At 40.2% G+C, this 25193-nt stretch overlaps 1 protein-coding gene across 4 annotated transcripts in view; it reads right to left on the bottom strand.

The window, feature by feature from the left end:
* Positions 1–25193, bottom strand: part of LOC114664826 (receptor-type tyrosine-protein phosphatase U-like) — a 1094815-nt gene that overhangs the window by 256587 nt on the left and 813035 nt on the right. For all 4 annotated transcript variants that reach the window (XM_028819112.2, XM_028819113.2, XM_028819114.2 and 1 more), the window contains exon 8: positions 23934–24245. In XM_028819112.2, the coding sequence (XP_028674945.1) occupies positions 23934–24245 (312 nt within the window). The remainder of the gene's footprint in view (positions 1–23933; positions 24246–25193) is intronic.

Raw genomic sequence — 25193 nt, 5'->3', positions numbered from 1 at the left:
GACACGGCACTTCAGGCCTTCTCTAGGTGTAGCTTGTCACCACTAACTGTCAGAGCTTACTAAAACAAGAAACATGGAGACATGGCAACTCAAAAAATAATGATAATAAAACTCTCTTTAGATCCAGCTAAATTATTAATGCAAGACACCAGTGATCTATCATTCCCTGACGTTCAAAGCCTCCAAAAAGCCACAACTAGGCAGCAGAAAAAGCAACATTTTAAACAAAAAGGGAAAATTAGCAAAATGTGCCAGTTCATAAATGAAACAAATTCAGCCATCAATTGATCTTTTACTAGTGGATGTGTGCCTGGTGCATTCTTATTCTATGATTATTCTCTAATGTCTTTTTGAATGTGGAAATTAACCACAAAGTAAGTAAGAAAGCAGAGTCTTTTGTATTAGTAAGCAGCAAAGCCACATTGATTTGAATGAAGCCCGAGGAAGCTTTTTAAACATTACAGAATAACAAATGTGGGTGAATGGGACTTAAAAATAAATATAACGTTAGGAATGACTCATGGATCATACACATCTCAGAGAACAGAAAACAACTGTCTAGTGAATCCACTTCGGGTGCACAATCTTTGTGGTTTTGGATACCCACGTGTATTATGTATGAATTTAAAAGCCAGAATTAACTGCAAAATTGCCACATTTTCAAAATAGGAGTATACAACAATGAATTAATAAACCCGTTAATGCTACTAGACAAATCTTCTGTGATGTTACTGGGATCATCAAATGTCGTAAATCTTTCAGCATTATTCTCCCCCCTCCTGGTGACCCACCTAATGCTGGTAAGGCCTAGGCGGCACTAACTCCCTATGTGCACTCCATGCCTGCCCGAGTGTCATCTAGGTGCTCCAGCTTCCTCCTACAGTCTAAAGATATGCAGGTTGGGTGGACTGGTGACGCAAAACTGGCCCCAGTATGTGTGTTCACCTTGCAATAGACTGGCGCCCTGTCCAGGGGTTGTTCCTGCCTTGTGCCCGATGCCTGCTAAGATAGGCCACAGCTCCCCATGACCCTGCTCAGGATACAGCATGTCTGGAAGGTGCATGGATGGATGGATAGATTTTGCTGTATTGGATGAGGACACAGTAAAGTTTTAATGACAGTGACTGGGAGATGCACGTATCGTGCATGTGATGCAAAGCTCAAGAAAACAGACCTCTCAATGATACGAACTTAAAAATAAGTATAGAGTTAGCAAGTCAAACATGGATTCCAGCTGTGCTTGTTGATCAAACTTGAAAGAAAAACTGCACACTGCATAAGCCGTATAGCTCCAACCTTTACAGGTGCTTCAGCTGAAATGCAAACTGATGTGAGGCGTAAAGTACAGGAGAGCTATTTTTGTTAATTAAATGTACTGTAGATTTCTGATAAATATTTCCTTTTGCACTTAGTAAATAAAGTGCTGTTCGTTTATTGATAGCATGTTGCCATGTCTCATACGTTCTTTTTATCCATCTGTCTGGCTTTTAGAGTCCTAATAATTATAGGTCTGCATTTCTCCTCATCTTTCCTCTTTTGCTCCTTTCAGACGTCAGCCTTGGCATGTTTCCCATACTCCTGCTACTCGCTTGTTCCATTTGTTCAACTTGTTCTTTTCAACAGGATTACGTTGGTTCAGCCAATTCGGGTATTGGGTGGATAGACAGAATGGTTGATTTATCCAAATGTCTTCTCTTTACTGCACATAATTTATTCTTTACAAGTTTGCTCAATTTTGAATACTAATTTTTGGGATGAAGAGTAGCTTAAGTATACTGTAAAGTTAAACAATTCAAGATTTCTTCAACATCTTATGGAAAGATGGAGCTGCAGTGGATAGCACTGCTTCCTCACAGATCAATTATCCTGTGTTTGAATTCTGCCCCGGTCTCAGTTCTCTCTCTGTCCATGGGGTCTTCTGGCTTGTTTTCCTCCCACATCTCAAATACAACAGATGACTGGTTATTCCAAATTGGCTCCATGTGCAATAAGAATTTTACTGTACATGCGCAGTCCTACTACAACTACTGCCCTATATGTGCAGAAAGCTGACGTTCTGTGTCACTGATGCCTTTGTGGCTGTTCTTATACCTTATGTTTCTGAGAAGCGAGTTTTATTACAGTAAATGGGGAGTCCATCCATGTCTGCCAGAGGTAGTCATCTGGGTTATTTGCTGAAGTCCAAGATTCCATTGTAGACTTTCATTTTGCTTTTGGGTTCTCCAGACATCCCAACAATTTTCTTGTGCCTGTGGCTTTTCTACTTTGTCACTTGTGTTGGTCCTGTCTAGTGATCTCCATGCAGTGGCCCAGTAAATAGCATTATAGTACCTACAAGAAGTGTTCACCGACTTGGAAGAGTTTGCGTTTTATTATTAAACAACATTGAGCCACAGTGGAATTTAATTTGCCGTTTTTGACACTGATCAACAGAAAAAGATTATTGAATGTCAAAGTGAAAACTGATATAAAGCACAAAAAGTTATTAAGTATTCACCCAGTATTCAAGTCCAGTATTTAGCAGATGCAGCCATGACAGCCTTGAGTTGTATGCACAGGTCTCTATCAACTTTGCATATCTGAACCCTGCCATTTTTCTTTGTTCTTCTTTGCAAAATCTGCTCAAGCTCTATCAGGTCTCGTGGTGATTGTGAGTGAACAGCCTTTTTCAAGTTTAGCCACATCTTTTTAATGGGATTGAGATCAGGACTCTGATTTGGGCACTCCAGGACATCAACATTGTTGTTTTTAAGGCATTCCTTAGTATCTTTGGCTTTGTGCTTGAGTTCCTTGTTTTGCTTGAAAACAAATCTTCTCCCAAGGTGCACGATTCTTGCAGACTACACCAGGTTTTCCTGTATTTTGCTTATTTATTTTACCCTCAAAAGCATACCAGGGACTTCTGCAGAGAAGCAACCTACATTGTGATGCTGCCACCACCATGCTTCATGGTGGGGATTTTGTATTTTTGATAATGTTATGTGTTCAAACATGGCATTTACTATGATGACCAAAAGGCTCACCATTGGTCTCATTGGACCACAGAGCCTTCTTCTAGTTGACTTCAGAGTATCCCATGTGCCTTGTGGCAAAATCTAGCCAAGATGTCCTCAGTGTTTTCCTCTTTACCAATCTGCCATAAGGATGTGATTGGTGATTCAGAGTCCTCAGTGGTGTCTTGATGGCCTCCTTACTAGTCGTCTTCTTGAATGTTCACTTAGTTTTTGTAGTCAGCTTGCTCCAGGCAGATTTACAGCTCTGCCATACTCTTTCCATTTCTTGATGATTCATTTCACTGGGATATTCATTTTAAATCACCTTTTCATGGAGTTACTTCACTGTGCTGATCTGACCACAAGACTGACTCGCCACAAGAAGGCCCTTCCAGATCAGGCGCATTCAGACCACAATTAGACAGGTGACCTCCATTGAACTCATTCTGGGACTTCTACAGCCAATTGACTGCACCAGTGATGATTTAGGTGTGGCATATAAAGGAGGTGAATACCAGTGCAACCAGTTATTTTGTGTTTTACATTTGTAATGAATTTAGACCACTTTGAAGACATTTGTTTTCACTGTGACAATTAACGTCAAAGTCAAAAAAGGCAAATTAAATCCACCACGATTCAGTGTTATATAACAATAAAATGCAAAACACCCACTGGAGTGAACACTTTTTAATAGGCACTGTATATTAGAAGGAGGTTTTATTATTTTCAGAAATGCCTTTGTTGGCTTTAGCTCTTTAAAATTAATAAGTAACCACAGTCTAAAAATGACTCTTTCCACATGCATTGGGATTGTTCCATAAACCCTTATTATTTATTTTTTTTTCGAAAACACTTTTAGTATTGAAAAGCTAGCTGTTTTTCTCAGACTGGTTGCCAATAAGATGGAATTCATTTTCATCAGACTTTACAAAAAATGTTAAAAAGTTAAACACAGGAAATTGATGGCTTTGAGTGTTTTGCCAGTGGTAATCAGACGTCTGAAATGGATCTGAACTTCCCTGTGACAGACACTGCATGTGCTGAATATGCTGAATAAAAGAATAATCCTATCTTTAAATGTGCATTCATCATCTTAGAAATGTCACCTGTGTTTACCTTCAGACTTCACCAGTCACATGGACTACTGCAGTTCTTCATTTTGTCTAATCTGTCGCAGGGTCCATGGTCGCACGATTCTACTGGCTCCTGGACTCTCATTGGTACATATTTATACAGGTATAGAACATCCATCCATCCATTTTCCAACCCGCTGAATCCGAACACAGGGTCACGGGGGTCTGCTGGAGCCAATCCCAGCCAACACAGGGCACAAGGCAGGAACCAATCCCAGGTAGGGTGCCAACCCACCGCAGGACACACACAAACACACCCGGCCAGAACATCTGATAAAAAAGTTGCTGAGGTTCATTCCAACATCTGCCGAGATCACTCTTAACTTTGCTCCAATGGGTTATTGATAGAGTGGACCTTTGTTGTGTTTGACGAGAAGGGCCCAATTATTTGATATACGCTGAATTACAAATACTTCTGCACTTACATCTCACCTTTTCCAAAAGGCCAGTACACATATAAATTATCTTTATTGGTTATTCATTTATGCAAACAATCCAATTTCTTTGGTGATTTTATGTAAAGTGTATTTGGCAGTACTGTTGGATAAGTAAATCATTGATTGTCTGAGTACACAACCAAACTGGAATAATCTAATAATTATTCATGCTGTCACACAATATAAGCTCCCCCTGCTAGTTGAAAGCAGTGTACCGAGTCACCAAATAAATAAAGAGACCTTGCAGAAGCGAGTAAATCATTTGCTACATTAAGTATAATCCACAACAAAAAGTTAATCTTCAGAATGGAACCTTTTATCCTCTGATTTTAATAACTGAGCACTGACAGGCCTCACAATGCACCTCCAGTTCACGTCTGCAAGTGGAACATAATGGGAAGAATAGGAATATTCACTGAACAAACTGATACCAAAGGGATCACAAACTGCCACAAAATGAATATGTGTAACTGCGCATCCCAAGACAAAACCCTACAAAGCACGGTGCAAGTTTATGTGTGCGTGTGTAAACAAATGCTTCCATCTCTGTAAGACAAATTGAAAATGGAAAAGTGCCATCTTAATAAATTTATGTCTTCCTCCGCTGCAACATTGCACATTTCCTCTTTAATTCAGCTGTGAATCCTGAGGGAAGCAGTGTCTGTTTGAGATGTGTGCCACCCGAAGGGCATGAGATGGTCTAATGAGGTGCTTTGTCTTTTACGGTTTGGGGGGGTCACTCACAGTGGAGCTTAATGTTCCAGAACGGTCTAAAATGAGACAAGTGACACAGATGCAGTTATTTGAATGCCTGACAGAGAACACATACATTAGTAGGGCAGCATGACATGGTTTGTTCAGGACCACACAGTATGAACTCACCCTGGTCTCAAGTGTAATTTTAATGCACTCGATGGAATTTTTAGCCAATAACTGAACAGAACATTAACACAGCATGTCTATCAGGCAGTAACAGCAGGCTGCCCCGTTCAAACTGGCATGGCTGTTGTCAGCATAAAAGCCTAAAAGTAAACCTAAGCAACGTTACAGCATGCAGTCCTTCAAAGAAAGGCCTCTGAGCACTTGAGGCAGTGCTATAACAGAAGGCTGGATGGCCCTTGGATAGCCAAGGACGCAGCAGGGCCAAGGAATGTGTGCTGCCTGCGGAACTGGAGGTCTCAGACCAGTGAGGTGGAGAAAAGCTGGCATGGAGAGAGGGCACTGACCCCCAAGGAAAGTATAGCATTATAGTCACAGCGGTGGTAAGAAGCGAACTTCTAATGAATCTTGAATTCTTAGGGATGAAGTAATTACAGAAAAATCCACCAATATTCCTTTCCCATTGTTTTTGACTCATTCTGTCATGAATATTTGAAATTAGATGATTATTTGTGCCATTGAACAAGCAGGCATGTTAACAAAATTCAGAAAGAATACAGAAATGCAGTCATAATTGTTGTTTTGATGACATCTGTATGGCTTATTTATTCTTTCGGGTCTTTTTAGTGTAGAACTGTGGAAACTTGAGCACTGTTTCCCTCTGTAAAGAGATTTAAAACCATCAATTGGGAAATACTGTACATGTATACACACTATGTCTGGCTGATTAAGAAAGACTGGTCCAGCAAAGCCTGTACTTAGAAAGAGAAGTGCCAGGGGAAGATGTGCCACATTTACTTGAACAGTGCCTTGGAAGTCATTTTTTGACATTGAAGTAAAAAAGAGTTCATGGAGAACTGCCAGACAGCCAGGACAATACTCCCTTACCAGGAGTTGACAATATAGGTGGACAGTGGGAAGCACAAGAGTTACCCAGGGTGCATTGCCCTTTAAACAGGAATTGAAGCTCAGGACACATGGGGCTACAAAAAGGAATAATGGTGGGACTGCCTCCTGGACTTTCAAAGGACCTCCCTGACCACTGAGATTGTTCTAAGAATTGCCCACACAGGCCATTCCCTGCCAGTACTCCTTAAAGTTGGGAGAAGGGCCCAATTAGGAGGGAGGTAATTTGGCCTGAGGATGAGGTGAGAGGGATACAGATGGGTGGTGAATGCAATGTTGTGATACTTGACGTAAAGTGTTTAGACAGTAGGCAAGCCAGCAGTACTCTGGACACTCCACTTCTCATCCTGTGCTCCAAAGCCCAACACACTAGGACTCCTAAATGGCTTGGTGTGAGTGACAGTGGCTGCATCACTGAACAGGCCCTACAGTGGATCGGCTCCTGGGCCAGTGTTAGTTCCTGCCTTGGGTCCATGACTGCTTCCATAAGCTCTGGCCACTTTCCACATTGCGATTTGATTAAACAGGTTGGAAATGGATGGGTTCATTAGGGTAGAACATTTGCTGTTATCTGGCTTCATCAGAATGCAGTTTGCTTGTGTTATTAATCAATAAAATGTGTGCACAGGAGGTTGGCTGCCTGGCCAAAAACTTTTTTTAATCTGAAGGTATAAAGAAGCTCCTGGAACTCTGGTTCAAGCATTTTATTAAAAGGAGATATGAACTATGTTGAAGAAGATACGGATTTCAAATTGAGGCAGTGCAGATACATTGTGGCTTCTTGTCACAGGGAGCAGCACATATCCTAGCAGCGAAGTTGGACAGAGACCAACTAAAGACAGAAAGCAGGTTTACGTGAAACTGTGGTACCACTGAAAAATGGGGATGTGATGATGCAGGTTGTGCTCTACGCTCCCATCTTCCTTCTGGGAGCTCTTGAATGTCTAATGTCACCGATGAGCTTGGCAGTGAGGCACAACAATGAAGCAAGGGGATGGTGCAAAAAGTGCAAAATGCTTGTATTAAAATCAGCAAAATCAAAACAGTGTTCAAAATAAAGTGCAGTGCATCTCAATCCTTAAATAAATAATCAATTACAGAGGTGAAATCATGGAGGTTAAAATCCATTCGAAAAAAAATCTTTTAAAAACAACGAGGTTAAAACAATGGCCGGAAGCTGTTTTTTTAACACTAGAATTACCAGAGCCTACGAAAAAACTTGTAAATCCGTCCCACCTTAAATCGCGTCTTAAAGCCGTTTGCACCTCTCCGCCAGAGTCTTTTGTCATCTAAATGTGCTGATAAACAAAAGCTACTAGCAGCCAGCTATTCCATCCCCCCAGCGACTTAGAAAGAACTTCTCCTAGCTCATGCCTTGCCTTGATTTGATTATTTGGGATTGAAGTGGAGTTTTAGAGTGGAAATAATTCAAGCGTTATTTGGAATACACGCATTTCATGTGTGTTCCGTTTCTACAGTATAGTAGTCTGTGCAAACACATTTTTAAAACAGAAACGTTTTTCATATTCTAATAGTAAATGACAAAATGTAGGCATAAACTATATAACGTATGAAGCCTGAAGTCCATATATCAAAGAAACACTTTCACAAAAGGTACAAATAAGAGAACACGTGCGCTTTTATTCAAAAATATAACTGCACAAAAAAAAAAAGCCACGTTAGCATGCCACATTGACACTATTGCTGCATCCGCCGCGGTGGCGTAATGGTATCAGTTCCTGACTGGGAATCAGAGGGTGGTGAGTTCGATCCCGCATGGCTCCACTTCGAGAAATGAACTGCTCTTATTCTTACAATTTTAGAATAACAACATAAATTTCATTTCAGTCTGTAACAGCCGGTGTAACTTATGATACTGGTAAAGGTTAGCTTTTTTTTTTTTTTTTTAATTCACTTTTCATTCTCGCAGTCGATGCATACTAACGCCCCCCCCCCCCCAAAAAGGGTTCTGACACATAAACGCTGGCGAAGCTGCCTTCTTCGTATCTCACCGTCACTTGATTTTCTTTTTATTCAGTGTTATTGAGTGTTCCTGCCAGTCCCCACATGTTGCTGTATGCTGTTTCTTTTGTACTCCAGGACATGCAGAGGAGAAAATGATTTCACATTATTTATGCTGTTTTCACATAAAATTTTCACACCTGATCTGACGCTGTTCGTTTTCAAATAATATTGCATTAGTGCGATGAAGTTTTCACATATATTGTCTCTTTCAGGTGTGTAATAGAAACCACAGCATAGAGAGAAGTGAGTACATTACTTCTTACAGGAAAAGGTGATGGAAAAAGTGCATTGGTACGAGAATGCAGTCACGAGTATACTGCAGAGCTATAGCGCGTCTTTATGTGAAAACAACATAAATAATGTGAAATCATTCTCTCCTCTGCATGTCCTGGAGTACAAAAGAAACAGCATACAGCAACATGTGGGGACTGGCAGGAACACTCAATAACACTGAATAAAAAGAAAATCAAGTGACGGTGAGATACGAAGAAGGCAGCTTCGCCAGCGTTTATGTGTCAGAACCCTTTTTTGGGTGTTAGTATGCATCGACTGCGAGAATGAAAAGTGAATTAAAAAAAAAAAAAAAAGCTAACCTTTACCAGTATCATAAGTTACACCGGCTGTTACAGACTGAAATGAAATTTATGTTGTTATTCTAAAATTGTAAGAATAAGAGCAGTTCATTTCTCGAAGTGGAGCCGTGCGGGATCGAACTCGCCACCCTCTGATTCCCAGTCAGGAACTGATACCATTACGCCACCGCGGCGGATGCAGCAAGCGTGTCAATGTGGCATGCTAACGCGGCTTTTTTTTTTTGTGCAGTTATATTTTTGAATAAAAGCGCACGTGTTTTCTTATTTGTACCTTTTGTGAAAGTGTTTTTTTGATATATGGACTTCAGGCTTCATACGTTATATAGTTTATGCCTACATTTTGTCATTTACTATTAGAATATGAAAAACGTTTCTGTTTTAAAAATGTGTTTGCACAGACTACTATACTGTAGAAACGGAACACACATGAAATGCGTGTATTCCAAATAACGCTCGAATTATTTTCACTCTAAAACTCCACTTCAATCCCAAATAATCAAATCAAGGCAAGGCATGTGCTAGGAGAAGTTCATTCTAAGTCGCTGGGGGGATGGAATAGCTGGCTGCTAGTAGCTTTTGTTTATCAGCACATTTAGATGACAAAAGACTCTGGCGGAGAGGTGCAAATGGATTTAAGACGCGATTTAAGGTGGGACGGATTTACGAGTTTTTTCGTAGGCTCTGGTAATTCTAGTGTTAAAAATAAAGCCTGGTGCATTCTTCTTCTGGTGACTGGCGACTCCCCTGCTTCTCTCATCCAGGCAATGCACCAGGGGAGTCACCGTAGCTGCAGCTGACCTTCTCTCTACCTTCTGATCTGGAGGCTTCCCGATCCCTGGCTTCGGTTCTGTTCTCCCCAGACCGAGACTTGGGTTCCCCAGCGACCAGGATGCTCACACTGGGGAATCCATCTCCCAAGCCTCCAAACTCTCATGGTAAGCCATCCTTCTTCCGGTCACTCCCATTCTTCAAAATGCTCAGCAGGAGTGACCACAATGGACTGCCCTAGTTGTTGGCCAAACACCCCGCTGGGGCTCACTGCTCAGCTGCCTTCTTCACTCGACTCACACCGGCTTTCTCCTGCCTGCTTCCTGACGCCTTCTTCTCTTCTTTTATGCTCCATTCACTTTTTTTTCTTTCTCTCTGCCTTAGCCGCCTCGCGCTTCTATTTATCACGGGGACGTGGATCAGATGTGGCAATTAGCAGCTCTCAGGAACAATTATGGATGTGGATGACTCCTCACCTGTGCACTTAAGCGAGGACTGCCCGCATCACGAATTCCTCCGAGAACCCCTTGGCCACACACACACCACACCCCCTAGCTAAGCCGTGAGTGCGGCGATTACTTATTTTAAAAAGCGGCCTTTTTGACGTGAGCTGTGGACTCGCTACACCACAGGACACTGCTTGTGTTTGTGGATTTTAATGGAGGTTCTGTCAGTATTGCAGACAGTTGAGCTGAACAAGAGTGGGAAATGAGGATCCTATAATGAAGAGCAAAATGTGAGACCCTGATAGATATTACATAAATAAAATATTATACAAAAAGTAGATTGAAATAGTTAGTTCAAACCATTTGGACATCTTTGACTGTAATTCATATTCACCTCTCATAGGCACAACTGAAGTGAAGTTTGGTTCGAGCCACTGTTTCCTTAAGAGGCACTAGCTCTTCGGAAATATGTTCTTTTGAAATTGCAGCGTTTTAAGTAACCGAAAAATATAGAGATATGATATTAAAAGGCAATATCCCTCCCATAGTGATACGGCGGAATAAGAATCACATAAGAGAAGATTAACTTAGCTTTCTTTACTGACGATTTACGCGGCATTACAGACGGGAAGCTTATGACAAACTTTATCCCACTCCCAAAGAAATATATTTATATGTTATATATTTTCAATTGATTGACAATAAACAGAATTTTAATTCAAGTGCTTTCTCACCCCACCCTGAAATTAATACCTGGCTATGTCCCGGGTATCCCTCCAGAGTCAGTGAGCAGCCTACACCAAGCAATACAGTTGAGCCACAAAGCAGTAAAAGAAAATCTAAGCACATCTCACAAGTCTTGGCATCACTGCACTAGTTACCTGTGTAATACTAGTAATCCTCTTTAATAAAATCCCTGTAGCGTCCAGGTGTCTGTGTGTGTGTGTGTCTTCTGGTGAAGTGCGCATGCGCGGGGCACGGTGCGGCGCGCGATATTACTGTCAGAGAAAGTTAGAGGCATTTTACGGAAATACAAACCAGTATTACTGCGAGAGGAAATTAAAGGTACACAATACCGTGACGCATATTACAGCCACATACAAGCCAGTATTACTGTCAGAGAAAATTAAAGGCATATTACCGACGCGCACGCCTGTATTACCGCCAGAGAAAATTAAAGGTATATTACGGACATACAAGCCAGCTGACGTACAAGACAGTATTACTGTCACAGAAAATTAAAGACACACAATACACGGCGGCAGCCCACGAAGAACGGTCAGCTCAGCAAGTAAACATCAACAAAAGAAAGGCTGAAAGAAAGAAAAATACGAGCAACAAAAAGAATGAGGTCAAAGTCATTTAATATAGACTGTTCCTAGTAATGTTTATGCACTACTGTTCTAGCGCCCGTTATTGTAACAGGCTAAATGACTAGTGGTATATAAAGCCCTGAATAATCTCGCTCCTTATTACATTTTGGAGTGCCTGCTGCTATTATTCTCAGTCATAAGTTTATATCCTCAAACAGTGATTAGGTTATTATTCCAGGAGCTAAGCGTAAAAGAAGTGTTGAGGTGACCTTTTTCTGTTATGCACCAAAATCTTTGGAACATTTAAAAAAAAAAAAAACTCCTAAGAATCCATGTCTTAAATTTGGCTTTTTCATAGCTGCATTTTGGTTCCACGTCTGATAAATTATCTATGTATTGAATTATTGTACTTGATATTAACCTTTACTGTTCTTTGTTTTCTTTTCCGGCCATCTGATCAAAGAAGAAATCTGAATACTCCAACTGCTGATGAGACCCACTTCATCGATTTTCTTCCAGTGAAGCATAAAAGCAACAGAAATTACTTATGCACACTAGTTTGGTACAGGGGGACAGGGCAGTCTTCTGGATTTGGGACCGCTGCAGAATTTATTTTTCTTCCAGTGTCCTGTCGACTGGAGTGTTTATTTTTCTGTTCCACCCCAACCATCTGGCCATAACATCAGACTTATCGGTATAATCATTATAGACTTAACAATGAATTTAGCTGTTTAATCCATAATGAAGGACTCATACTTTATCAGTTACTTGTTATATTGATTTATTTTAATTTACTGTTTTTAGTTTTTCATTTATTTATTTATACATTGGTAATTTATTATTATCTAACAACTTCTAAAGCACTTTGAGCTGCATGTTTGCTTATGAAAAACGTGCTATAGAAATGAATGTTGTTGTTTTTGGGTTAAAGTAAAACAAGGGTCTAAAAATCCATTCACATCACCAATCCACATCAACCAAGGCAAGCAGCACAGAGTTAATTGTCTGATGATATAAAAATGCAGTATATTGTTACTGGCTCCATTGTGTACATGTTTGGAATTCCTAGCTATAAAAAATCTAGAAGTGCAAATGAAATGCTTTGCTAAAGCCAGAGTATCCAACACTGAGGGCAACAAGAACATCTCTATCTTGGTACTTCATGCCAGCTCTAATGACACCGTTCAGTAATCAGGACCATAAAGGCAACAAAGCAAAACAAAACTCGCAGAATTGACTCCATATCAGGATTTACAAAGAAGAAACTTGAGGCTATAGTGGGCTACATTCCCTAGTTTGTTTAGGGACCTGCTGGACATCTAAAAGGACTGACATTATACATTTCATAACATTCTGTGTTAAAAAAAAAGACAAACAAAATAATAACATTCACATTATTGCCACTAACTCTAACCACAGTACCAAAACTCCCGGTTGTCATTTGGTAATTTTAAATACAGACTATATATTAACTGTCATAGTTTTTTCTACCCCTGTAATGGGATGGCTGGAGGTTATAAAAATTATATACAAATACCTACAGCACGGCACAAAATTATAAAATAAGGCTTTGTAGTTTGATAAAAACATGAAGAATTCATACTGAAACACTGTAGGTTGTGCAAGTGATATATACTGTGCACAGGAACACAGTCCCAAGTGAGTTCAAACACATTTAGTGAACAGAAGAGTATTTTGTTTTGTGTTAAACATAATCCATTTTTATAGACCAGTTACAAAGCTGAGTATTGTGCTATCAATCAACTGTCCTTTTACAGATTTCAAATCTACCAACTGCATAACATGCACTTTGTTTTAGCCACACTCTCCCGCTCACGCCAGCCTCTCAGCCTGAAAGCATCTGACTGTTTTCTTTCCTCTCTTACCTCTGATCTCCATTCAGCTTGCCAACTCTCTCCCTCCTTTCCAAATAATAACTCTTTTAACATTAAGGAAAGAAAACAATAAATGTAATATCAAATGGGTGTATTTCACATTCCTTAATATATTTTTATTTTTATATGAATCAACTTACCTCAGAACTGCTGGGAGAGAAAGAGAAGTGAATTACAGTGGGCATGCAAGTTGGCATGCCATCGAAGGAAAAAGGCGTAGACCTTCTGTGTGTACCATGTGAGCTCCAAGTGCACTAGTAGAGGAGCAGCTTGAACCAGCAGATTGGCACTATATAAGGTACAGATGGGTAGATAAGACAAACCCTATATAAGTCATAGATAGATAGATAGATAGATAGATAGATAGATAGATAGATAGATAGATAGATAGATAGATAGATAGATAGATAGATAGATAGATAGATAGATAGATAGATAGATAGATAGATAGATAGATAGATGCTATATAAGTCATGGATGGATGGACAAATAAAAAGTCACCATATAAGCCATAGATAGATGTGAAAGGTACTGTATGATGGATAAAGCACTATATACTGTAAGTTATAGATAGAACTGTATTTATCCCACAGAGCAATACCAGCAGCCTGAATGGTAAGGTAAGGCTCGACTGGTTATCAAAATGGTCTTCACTCTCCTTTCAGGACACAAATTCCCATCTTTTTCTTGGGTGGGCTCAAATTACAAAAAGTGATCCTCATTGCTCTTGGATAGTAATAATGCTGCAAACTTATACCCAGACGGCTACAACAGCAAGGAACAAAATACAGCAACCATATCAAGTTACTGCGGCTCCAGACAATAGCAGCACAAGCAGCCACAGGTATCCATGTTAGCAGCGACTCTGACCATTCACCACAATCAGCGACCACCCCTTATGGATGCCAACCTGCTCCCAGTTCTGCTTCAGGTAACTCCAGATAAGCATTAGTTTCAGAACTAACACTATCAATCTTTTTCAGCTAGGTGTTTTGTATTAATCTAAGTTATTCTATACAAATATTACAACAGATGAAAATTGTAGGGCTGCAGCTAACAACTATTCTGGACACTTTTTACTACTTGGATATCAGTATGCTGCTGCTGGAGTATGTGAATTTCCCCTTGGGATTAATAAAGTATCTATCTATCTATCTATCTATCTATCTATCTATCTATCTATCTATCTATCTATCTATCTATCTATCTATCTATCTATCTATCTATCTATCTATCTATCTATCTATCTATCTATCTATCTATCTATCTATCTATCTATCTATCTATCTATCTATCCTCCTAGTTGATGAATTGGTCCATTATTTCTCAGTTAATCAGGGGATTAAAAACATGGAGTGTTTGTACAAGTTTGCAAGCAACTTCTTCAAAATGTTTAGTATGGACGTCTTTTTCTTATTATTTTTGTTCATGAATCTATTGACAGTTAAAGACACATCATTTCTGTAAACCGATCTTCTTAATGCATAGGGTCAGTCAAAATATTGTAGTCTCTTCCTCAGAATCTGAGGATTCCTCCCTGCTCTTGGTCCCGGGTGTGATCTGTGCAGGTCTGCATGCAGACTAAACAGTTTCTACTCCACCTAATCACTCTGAAATAGAAAATGTGGATTCAGAAAATGCTGCTAATTTTGAAATGGCCAACCTATCCAAAGGTTATACTTTTACAAGATGCTCTTTGGCGTAATTAAATTTATATCCAACTTTTCTATTTGGAAGAGTTCATTCAGAAAATGATATTTCAAGTTTTGCATTAATGTTATAAATAAAAAAAAAAAACTTCTCTGATGATACAGTGATAGAATATAAAGAAGTTCCATGCTTTTATCTACACTTTCCAGACACATTCTTCACTGAAGTGAAAAAAGTGCTTGCAGGCATGAGCACACCATTTCTGATGGAGGTGTAAATGTTGCTAGAAAGCCTCCCTTAGAGTTACCACCAGCCCTGTGCCTGGGCGCCAGTGGAAGCTGCTGCAAAATCTAATTCAGGATGGCATATACCAGTCACCTAACAGGAGCTCAGGTTTACTAAATTCAAGTCAATGCTCTGGTGAAAGAAGAAAAAGGAACTTGACACCACAGTAATGGACGTTAATAGACTTTAGGAGAGGTGTTTACCACCAGAGTGGACTAATTGATTTAAACTGTGACTGAGAGAATAAAACTGAGTAATAATAATAAAAAAAAAACAAAAAAAAAAACCGCTAACTTTTGCAAGTTGCAAAAATTTACAACAGGTGTTACAGACTCAAATCAAATGCATGATTATTATATAATAAAACAGAAAATGTGGGGAAGACCCGGGATCGAACCTGCAACCTCTTGATTTAGAAGCAGTCGTTCTTACCTCTAACCTACCCATGCGACTGATAAATGGGCTTCGGTTTTACATATTGACAGCAACGTGTAAACTGAATAATTTTCTTTCTCTTTGGTTATATTCTTGAATGAATAAAGGTGCACTTGTTTTGTAAAAACATTGAAAAACACAGAAAACCTTGAACTGAGAAAAGTAACATTGCAAGAATTCACGCTATAGCGCTATGAACCGCTCGCTGTAAACACTTTTTTTAATGAGTTTTAAGCACAGGGAAAAACATGAACATTTGAAAAATCCGTAATTTAATAAACAACCAAGAAAAGTAACATTGCAACAATGCATGCTACGAACCAATCGCTGTAAACAGAACTGAAGTGGAGGTTAAAATCCAATAGAAAAAAGTCTTCATTAAATACAACGAGGTTAAAACAATGCTCAAATCAGTCTCTTTAAAAACAAGCCCGGTGCATTCTTTAACTGCCTTCTCTGCCTCAGGCAGCCAGCCCTCTCTCTTTCGCTCACTCTCTCGCTCGCTGCACAGGGAGAGACTGAACATGTGTGGAAATCATCACCGCGTACAAACCGGAAGGGAAACTGGCTTGTTCGTCACCCGAGTGTGCGGTCGTGAACAGATGCAAAAGTTTGGTGAACGTTTTGGTCGTAACCCAATTTGTACGTGGTCCGAGACGTTCGTGACCCGAGGTTCCACTGTATAATCAAATTTCACATTATTCCTACTAATCATCCACTTCAAATTAAATGAATACACTTTTCTGTAAAATTGTGCTTTGCATTGACCATCATCAAAAGTCAAGTCATTTTAAAAAAAAGCAGAAATTCCTCTCTCATGCAGGAGGCTTTCCTCATGGACAATTGGGTATAGAATGTTCAAGAATATGCAGTCTAGTGACCTAATGAGAATATTTGTATTACTTATTATTTGACTGGTGCTAAGACATTTGAGAGATAAAATTGATTACATTTCTTTTGGTTTTCCATTTGGAGCACAGGCTGGTGAAGTATCAGTAGCACGGTTTGAAGTCTTAGGTCCAAAGTCTTAAGAATTACACCTCTCTGCCAGCCAATAATATTAACCTGATGGCAGACTGTCTTATGAAATATCCCAGGTGAAGCCAAGTAACATCACCATTATATATAAAGATCTCTAGTGAGCCATCAGACGTGTTGTGTTTGCGCTGGTAACAGGACGCCTATTTTGCCAATTATCATGACAACCGTGATGACCACAGTCATAAAGATACATCAAAGACAGAAACTCGAAGCTCCATGGTGCATGCAAACCCTCATTTTCAGAAAGCAAAAGAAACAGGAAAAGGGAGATTGCTAGGTAACTTTGGAGAGACAACTTTGGTGGAAGTATGTTTCCATTTGAAGAGTTTTCCTGTTTAGAAAACACAGAGGTGTATACAATGGTGTGTGTGGAAAATATGAATAATTTAATCTTTATAAACATCCACCGCACCTCCATGGTGATGTAAATAATAGGCATATCTAGAATTATTTACCTGGGGTGAAAGCAATAATCTGAAAAATATTAGTAAACACAGAAGTCTGAATGAGCCTTTAGGAAGCAATAGTCCTTGTTTTCTACCCCAATAAACATTAAACCCCTCAAAAACTCGTAAGATTTGCATTCAAATTGAAACTTCAACCCTCCAGCGGCTCCCAAGAACCCAGCACAGATGTCCACCAGAACTACAACTCTCATGCAACCCTGCAGGAATGTAACATGGGCAATACACCAGAGTGAGGCTGGCATTTACTGTCTCCTGGCTGGGAAAGGAACCATCCATCCCGGCCGGGATGCCAGCAAATCTGTGTCTTCTATGACAAGGCCTCCAAGATCAACTCCAGCTGTCCTGAAATTGTCAACTCCAGGAGCTTTATGTTTAGTTTTACGGAGAAACTCTAAGCCTCAAGTTAAAATACAGAGTAGCTTAAAACCAAGAGAGGAATTCTACGTCCACTAGAAAAGAAGTGAAGCACCAGACATGGACCGGTGTTTTATACCAGATGTGCACATGGGGTCTTCCAGATACACGACATGGTTAACCTGTTAAGTGTTAGGGGCAGTCCAAAGAGTGAACCCAAGCCCAGCAGCAAGCACAAGATGGTGGTTCAAAGGGCTAGCCAGTCCTAGCCTTCAATCCAACAAAAATACATACAGGGAAAGTAGAGAATGTGCCAGTCCAGTGTGTGTCTTGGGGAGTTCCGGTTTATGGATGGATGGGACCTGGCCAGAGAAGGTTAGTGATCTAATCAGGATAAACTAATCTGCGTGACCAAACAGGATTCTTGGTTAAACCTAAATTGAAAACCACCTTTGAGAAAGTATGTCAGTATGGACAGCAAGAGGGGAGTCCCAAGGATGGATGTTAGGTGGCTCAAATAAAGAAAGGCCCTCCAACTGCTGTGGTTTTTTTTTTAATGGACTAGATTTTGATCAGGAAGGTTTTTTTAACCTTTGGGATTATTTATTAATTGATTTTCAACCCCTTCGACGAGCACTTGTTTTTATGATGAATTATTGATTGAGTATTTATTTGCTGAAGAACTGCACTGCACTTTATTTCTGACACTAACCGTTTTGAATAATTGCACAGTGCGCTTATGAACCCAACCTGGCTGTTGTTTGAGTCCATCTTGGTTTCATGATGATTGTTGTCTTGGGTTCAAGGAGAAAATGCCCGGGCATCTGAAGCATAAAAGTCAGGGGTTGGAGACAAGAATATATGAAAGTCACTGAATATCCCTTGGAGTCAAGTGAAATTAATCACTAATATGACAAAAAGGAAAGAGTATGCAAAGCAGTAATTCTGCTAAGAGAGGCCATCCACAAAACCTGAGTGATTGTGTAAGAAAAAGATCATCAAGGGAGGCTACCAAGAGACCTACGAGAACTCTGAGGGAGCTACAAGCTGTAGTGACTGAGATCTGAGAGATTATCAGACAACAACTCTTGGCCAGGTCCTTTAGTGGTCAGAGCTTTATGAGAGAATGACAAAGATAAAAAAAAAATTCACATGACTTCCTGGATAGAGTTTGCTAGAAGGCACATGGGGGAGTCTAAAATCGGAAGAAGGTTTCATGGTTTGAGCTTTATGGCCATCAGACTAAACATCATATTTGAGCAATGCACATCACTAAAAACACAATGAAGCATGTTGGTGGCAGCATCATGTTGGGTGGATGATTCTCTACAGCAGGCCCTTGACTGACTGAGGGTTAAATGAATGCAGCAAAATATGGGGAAGTCCTGGAGGAAAACTTGAAACAGTCTGTAAGAAAGAAACCCACGCCTTGGTAGATGAGTTATATCGGGAAGATAGATAACCAAAGCACAAAGCCAAAGCTGCATAGGAACCATTGGACCTGACAGAGCTTGAGGAGTTTTACAAAGAAGATGAGGAACAATGGCCGTGTCCAGATATGTAAAGCTGGTAGAGACCTGTGCACACAGGCGCAAAATGACCCTGAGATGCCCAGGATTATGAACATTATGTGGGTGAATGCAGTTTGTGTAGATGTAGACTAAATAGGTCATTTTCAAGGTCCCTCCGTCAGGTGTGGGCCCAGTGCCTCCCTTAATGTGCTGCTAACTTCTAATCCTATCAATCTACTTGTGTTGCCTGGCAACAAAAACTATGCAGAAGCCACTCAAAGGGAGGAGAAGAAAATGAAAATAGAAATGTCATATGGGTTGTACTATAGATATTGTGTTTTTATGCCTCTGCAAAAATCATTCAGAGTTCAGTGCTTTGTATTTAACATGCTTCATTTTCTGTTTATGATCTCACAGTTCTGAATCTGGAGTTTTGAAAATTTTCAAACTGGTTTTGAAAAACTGCCTGCATTTTACCAGCTTGTCTAGGCTGACTCTTGAGCTTTTTGTATTTACCACAATACAAAAATGAAGGCGGAATTATGTGTACCTTCATGATCAACTCTGGGTCTCGGCTGTCACTGTTGCTGGGTTTGCTTAAGCACCCTGTTCAGGTCAGCTTCTTTGGTTGCACAAACTGATGAGGCATGGTTGCTTGGTTCATCTTTGAACTGACAAGAATCAGTTTGTGTGGGCAACACATCCATAATGGGACAGACTTCTAACACAAGAATGGTCCTTAGTTGCGGAGATACCTTGAAATGACCTATGACTAAAATCTTTGTCTGTCATGTCAGCAGCCTTTAGACTTTTTGCCCAACAAGCATGTTAAACAGTGCCACAATTTTATAGACCTAGGGCCTCATGTACAACCCCTTGCGTAGAATTCACAATAAAACATGGTGTACAAAAAATTCAGATGCATAAAAGTGTGCGCAAGCAAAGTTCAATGCACTTCCCATTTATAAATCCCAGTCAACGTGAATTTTAATGCACACACACGCACCATATATCAAAGTCGCCATGAAAAGGGGAGTCGCAGCCCACCGTCTGAAGGGTAGGGGAAAGGTCTATGTCAAGATGAAAGCCGAAATGTCAACTTTAATCTAAAAATTTCCAGTTTAATCGTGTACTTTATTTTGTCATTAAAATAAAATGTTGTATACTTCAACTTAAAATACATGTTTAATTTACCAGAGATTCTCAAACCCCATTATAACTAAATGCTTTGTATTCTGTGTTCCCCAACCCAGTTGTTAATCACCACATGCTTCTTAAACGGGCTTTCTCTTACGCTGTCATACCTAAGCAATCGCCACAAAATATGCATCTGTATTAAATGAAAAACCAGCTGCAAGCTTAGAACGCAGATTCTTTGAAACTTTTAATGAACATTGAAAAATCTTCATTGTACGTGTTTAATTATTCCATCCATCCAGGGTCACTCCAGTCCCAGCAAGCACTGGGTACCAGCTCATTACCCCCCCCCCCCCCCCCCCCAAACACTGTACATTATTTAAATGAGGTTAGCAATTTATCTGTAAAATGTAATATATACTTACTTTAATGCATTTTATCATAGAAATGACAATCAATATCAATAATAACAGCATCTTGGAAATCTAAATGGACTTAGAATCTAGGGATCATCATCCGTAAATAAGCGCTCACTTCTACTTCTTCTATTTCCAATGTCTTCTAACAATGCTAAAGCAGCTATGGTAGTTGGAATAGTTTGGTCACTCTGTGCACCATTACAGTATATTTTTACTGATTGATTAAAACCAAGTGAATTAAATTTGTAAATGATATGCAATTAATTTCGGCATACTTGATATAGCCTGCATCATGGATGTGAATCTAAAAAAGAAGGGAAATCACACAGAAACCGTTGCACTGCTTTGCTGCTGGGTGCCACCTGTTTGCAAAACCGAGCAGAAATGTGCGTACGTATGGTGCGAGGCTGCCGTAAAAATTCAGTAAGTGGCAACATTTTTGTGTGTACGCATTGTTTATACATGAGGCCCCTGAAGATTTATGACTGCACTTATTAGTGTATCTTCTGTGCAAAATTGCTATAATATAATTAATAATAATATTTTTTTGCATTTATATAGCGCTTTTCTCACTACTCAAAGCGCTCAGCAATTGCAGGTTAAGGGCCTTGCTTAAGGGCCCAACAGAGCGGAGTCCCTATTGGCATTGACGGGATTCGAACCGGCAATCTTTCCGATTGCCAGTGCAGATCTCTAGCCTCAGAGCCACCACTCCGCCCTATATGGTGTTCTGGGATGTCCATTTTAGATTTTTGCATTTTTTGAGCTACTGTTGCATATGCATTTGTTAGTATTAAGTCTCTAACAGCGCACTGTCTCCCCGCTTGTTAGCAACCTTTATTGACAGAATGTCAAGGTGCATCTCCCAGAAAACATCTCATCACTGGAGGGACAGGTACAATAACCGCTCGAAATGGAAAAATGCAAGTAATTTTGCATTCTGGTTCCAAGCAAGGGTCAAAAGAATGGCATTTGAGTTGGTGAGGTGGTGGTAGTGCTGCAAACTTTGTACCGGGCGGTAGGAAGCGGAGGTTCCTCTATGTTCCTGGAAAGAGTTGTCAATTTATCTTCTCATTCTTAACTATAGGCATCTCATGAGCTACAGTGCCCCCTGTAATGTTTGCAACAAAGACACTTTTTTCCTTAATTAACCATTCTGCTCCACAGTTTAAAATTACAAATCAAACAATTCAGACGTGATTAAAGTGCACATGGCAGACTTTCATTTAAGGGGATTTGCATACACTTTGGTCTTACCATGTACAAATGATAACACTTTTTCTACATGGTCCCCTCATTTCAGGACACCACATTGTTTTGAACAATTGGCGTCACAGGTGTTTCTGAATCCTCAGCTTTATTTCATCGCTTCCTAAGACACCTCGGCTTGCGTCAACCCTTTGGACAATTATATTGAGCTGGCTGTGATAATCAGATGAACTGCACTGATGTAGCTGGGGGGAAATTATTTACTCACACAGTGCTAGTTAGTGTTGGATAACTTTACTTACAAGATTAAAGAAATAAGAAGAAAAAAAACTGTGATTTGTCCACTCTGTTGTTCTTTATCTAATATTAGATCTTCATTGAAGACTTGAAAACATTGAGTGTCAACAATCTATAATCAGGAAAGGACAAATACTTTTCATGGTGCTGTATAACCAAAAAGCTCCAGAGTTTATTGAGGCATAAGAGATGTTAGAGCAAGAGCCAGAATCCCTACTCAAGGGCACATACACATTTATTTTAATCAGACAATTACTGTAATTCGTTTTTTTGGCGAGACAGCTGCTTCAATTTTGACATTTAATTCCATTAGGCCTTCTAAGCCTGGGCTGTGTGTCTACAGCAAACCTCTCACACACTTAAAAGATTTTGTCTTTTCATTGTTGCTGCTTTATGGTAGAGGAACAACCTCAGGCTGCATTTCCACCATGCAGGCAGATGGACTACTTTTAAATTAGAAACATCAATTGTTATCCAAGGCCATAACCCATTTTTGGTGCACATTAATTGCTCATCCAGAAGAGTTCACAACATAAATTTCCGTAGATCAGAGTGGCATCCACAGTTATGTCAGTCAAGATGAAGAGAGAGCTGAGCAGAAAGTCAAAGCTCTCAGTTCACCGGTCCATCTATGTCTCTGCCCTCACGAACTGTCACAAACTTTGAGTAGTGCCTTAAAGAACTAGACCGCAGATACAAGCAGAGGAAAGGAGCTTCCTTCACAGGGTGTCTGGGCTCAGCCTTAGAAACATAGGTGAGGACAGCAGACATTTGGGAAAAGTTCAAATTAGAGCTGCTACTCCCCTGCTTTCAAAGCTCAGACATCAGATGAGAATGGCACCCTGTTTAGGCCTGTCCAGCCAGGAGGAGAATGAGGCAGAGTTAGGGCATGTTGGCCTGGGAACATCTTGGTATCCTGTATGATGAGGTGGCGAGGAAAAGGAAAATCTGGGCATCTTTACTTAGACTGCTGCCCCCATGACACAGACCAGATAAGTAGTAGAAAAAAGAAGGAACTTTCTCAAAGTGGCTTAGACCAATTACAGGTCCAACTCTAAAGTCTGTCTTGGCAGTACTGAGCACATGGTAGGAACTATCCCTGTACTGGGTGATAACCCACTACATTGTCCACTTCGACATACAGCCTTACTTGCATGGGGACAATTTAAAGTCGGCAATTAACCTAACATGCACTTCTTTGGGGTATGGAACAAAAACTCAAGTTCCTAGATAAAAACGCTCACAGACACAGGGAGAAACGTACAGACCGAACACGAAAAGTGCCCAGTCACAGGAGTGACTGCATGAATGAGGCAGCAGTGCTAACCACTGTGCCACCATGGCAGTCAAGAAGGAATAAACCAAATACAATTTCATTTTCCTGAATGTTTGATGCTCAGTTCCTGTAAAATGAAATTCAGGGTATGACCAAAAGTACATCACTTGTAAGATAAATGCTATTTTTCTATGTCAGCTGCATAGATTTGCTCCTATTTTAAGGCAAGTGTTCATCTCTGTTGTTTCAGATCAGAAGGTTAATGCCTGTTATTTGTGGTAACTTCTTTACTGAATAATGTAGATCTAATTTTAGCTCACCTATATGTACAAATGCCACACCATAATTTATATCATTCCAGGGCACGACTACTCTTAAGGGCTTTTTGAACAGCAAAATCACCACATAAAATATTATTCAACATGGCAACTACTTTTCTCAAGTACAATAAAGCAGATACTTACAGTCTTCATCTGTCTGGAAGGTAACCTCCTTTCCTTCTTTCTTGCCTTCAGGATTAGAGAGGACCAGCTGAACATGGATGGCACGGTAAGGGGGCAGATTGCGGAGCGTAAACTGGGATGAATTATGCTCCACTGCTAGGCACTCCCGTACAGTTCTGTTATGCCCACTGATGCCTGTTCCATAGCGGTAGCACAAAGAAACTGAGTAAGTGTGGCATCTGGTGAGATTGAAGGCCACAGGTTCCCACTGTAGAGTCAGCTGCCGAGAGTCAATTTCCGAGGCTGTCAGACCCTTCAATGCCCGCATTGGCTCTGTGGGTTAAAACAGATTAAATGAGGTTGTCACCAATAACAGAAAATTCAGAAATTGCACTCTGCAGATCTCAAAGGTGTTGGCGGTCAGCTCTGTATATTGTTTTTATAACAAGGTTACAGGTAAGATTGGAAATAAAAGACTACAGTGTGCCGGACCCCTCATTGTACAAAATTAAGGATTTGCAGACAGTCGGGTCATAAGCGCCAGTGGCACAAGATGTGTGAGTAATATACATATGGAGACTGGGGAAAATGGCTCTCCTTTTCCTGTAGCAGAAAAAATGAATGCAGTGAGGTTTTGAATTAATGTCAGGCCATCTGCTTGGGGCGTGCAATATTCTCGTTGTTGTAAGTTATTCAAATGAATACAATTTGTTGTAACAAGATGTCTCTTGTTGCCACATTTATAAAGAATCTTTGATTCTAGCTGTTCATTTAGCCAGTATTTAGTGTCTGTTATCTCACATGTGAACCAAAGTCTTACAGAAGGATGAAGAACAAATTCACAGAAACAGAATATTCACACCCAGTACGTCAAATTTAGGGCCGCAAGGTCAACCTAATACTACAAGGTTGGGGTGAGCACTTTATGAGGTTGGGGTGAGCACTTTATGAGGTTGGGGTGAGCACTTTCTAACAGCACTTGAGTGGAAGAAAGTAAACAGTCCACCAGAGGCCTACTCACACACCCCTGTTTAGAGTTACCAGTCAGCCTAACTCTCGTGTCTTTAGGATGTTCAAGAAAAGCTGTGAAAAACCTCATGGACAGTGGGAGAGCACACCAAGAACTAGGCATGACACTTTGCCCACAATACATTAGAAAGATTCAGAGAAGAAATGGCCATTGAGCCCAACAAAGCTAACCAGTCAAATCTAATTAATTCCTCTAAACAAAATCAAGTCAAGTTTTGAAGGTCCCTAAAGTCCTACTGTCTACCACAATAC

This window comes from Erpetoichthys calabaricus, chromosome 14, assembly GCF_900747795.2.
Source record: "Erpetoichthys calabaricus chromosome 14, fErpCal1.3, whole genome shotgun sequence".
Lineage (NCBI taxonomy): Eukaryota > Metazoa > Chordata > Cladistia > Polypteriformes > Polypteridae > Erpetoichthys > Erpetoichthys calabaricus.
The sequence above is the reverse complement of the archived record's forward strand: the minus strand, read 5'-3'. Positions and strand labels throughout refer to the sequence as shown.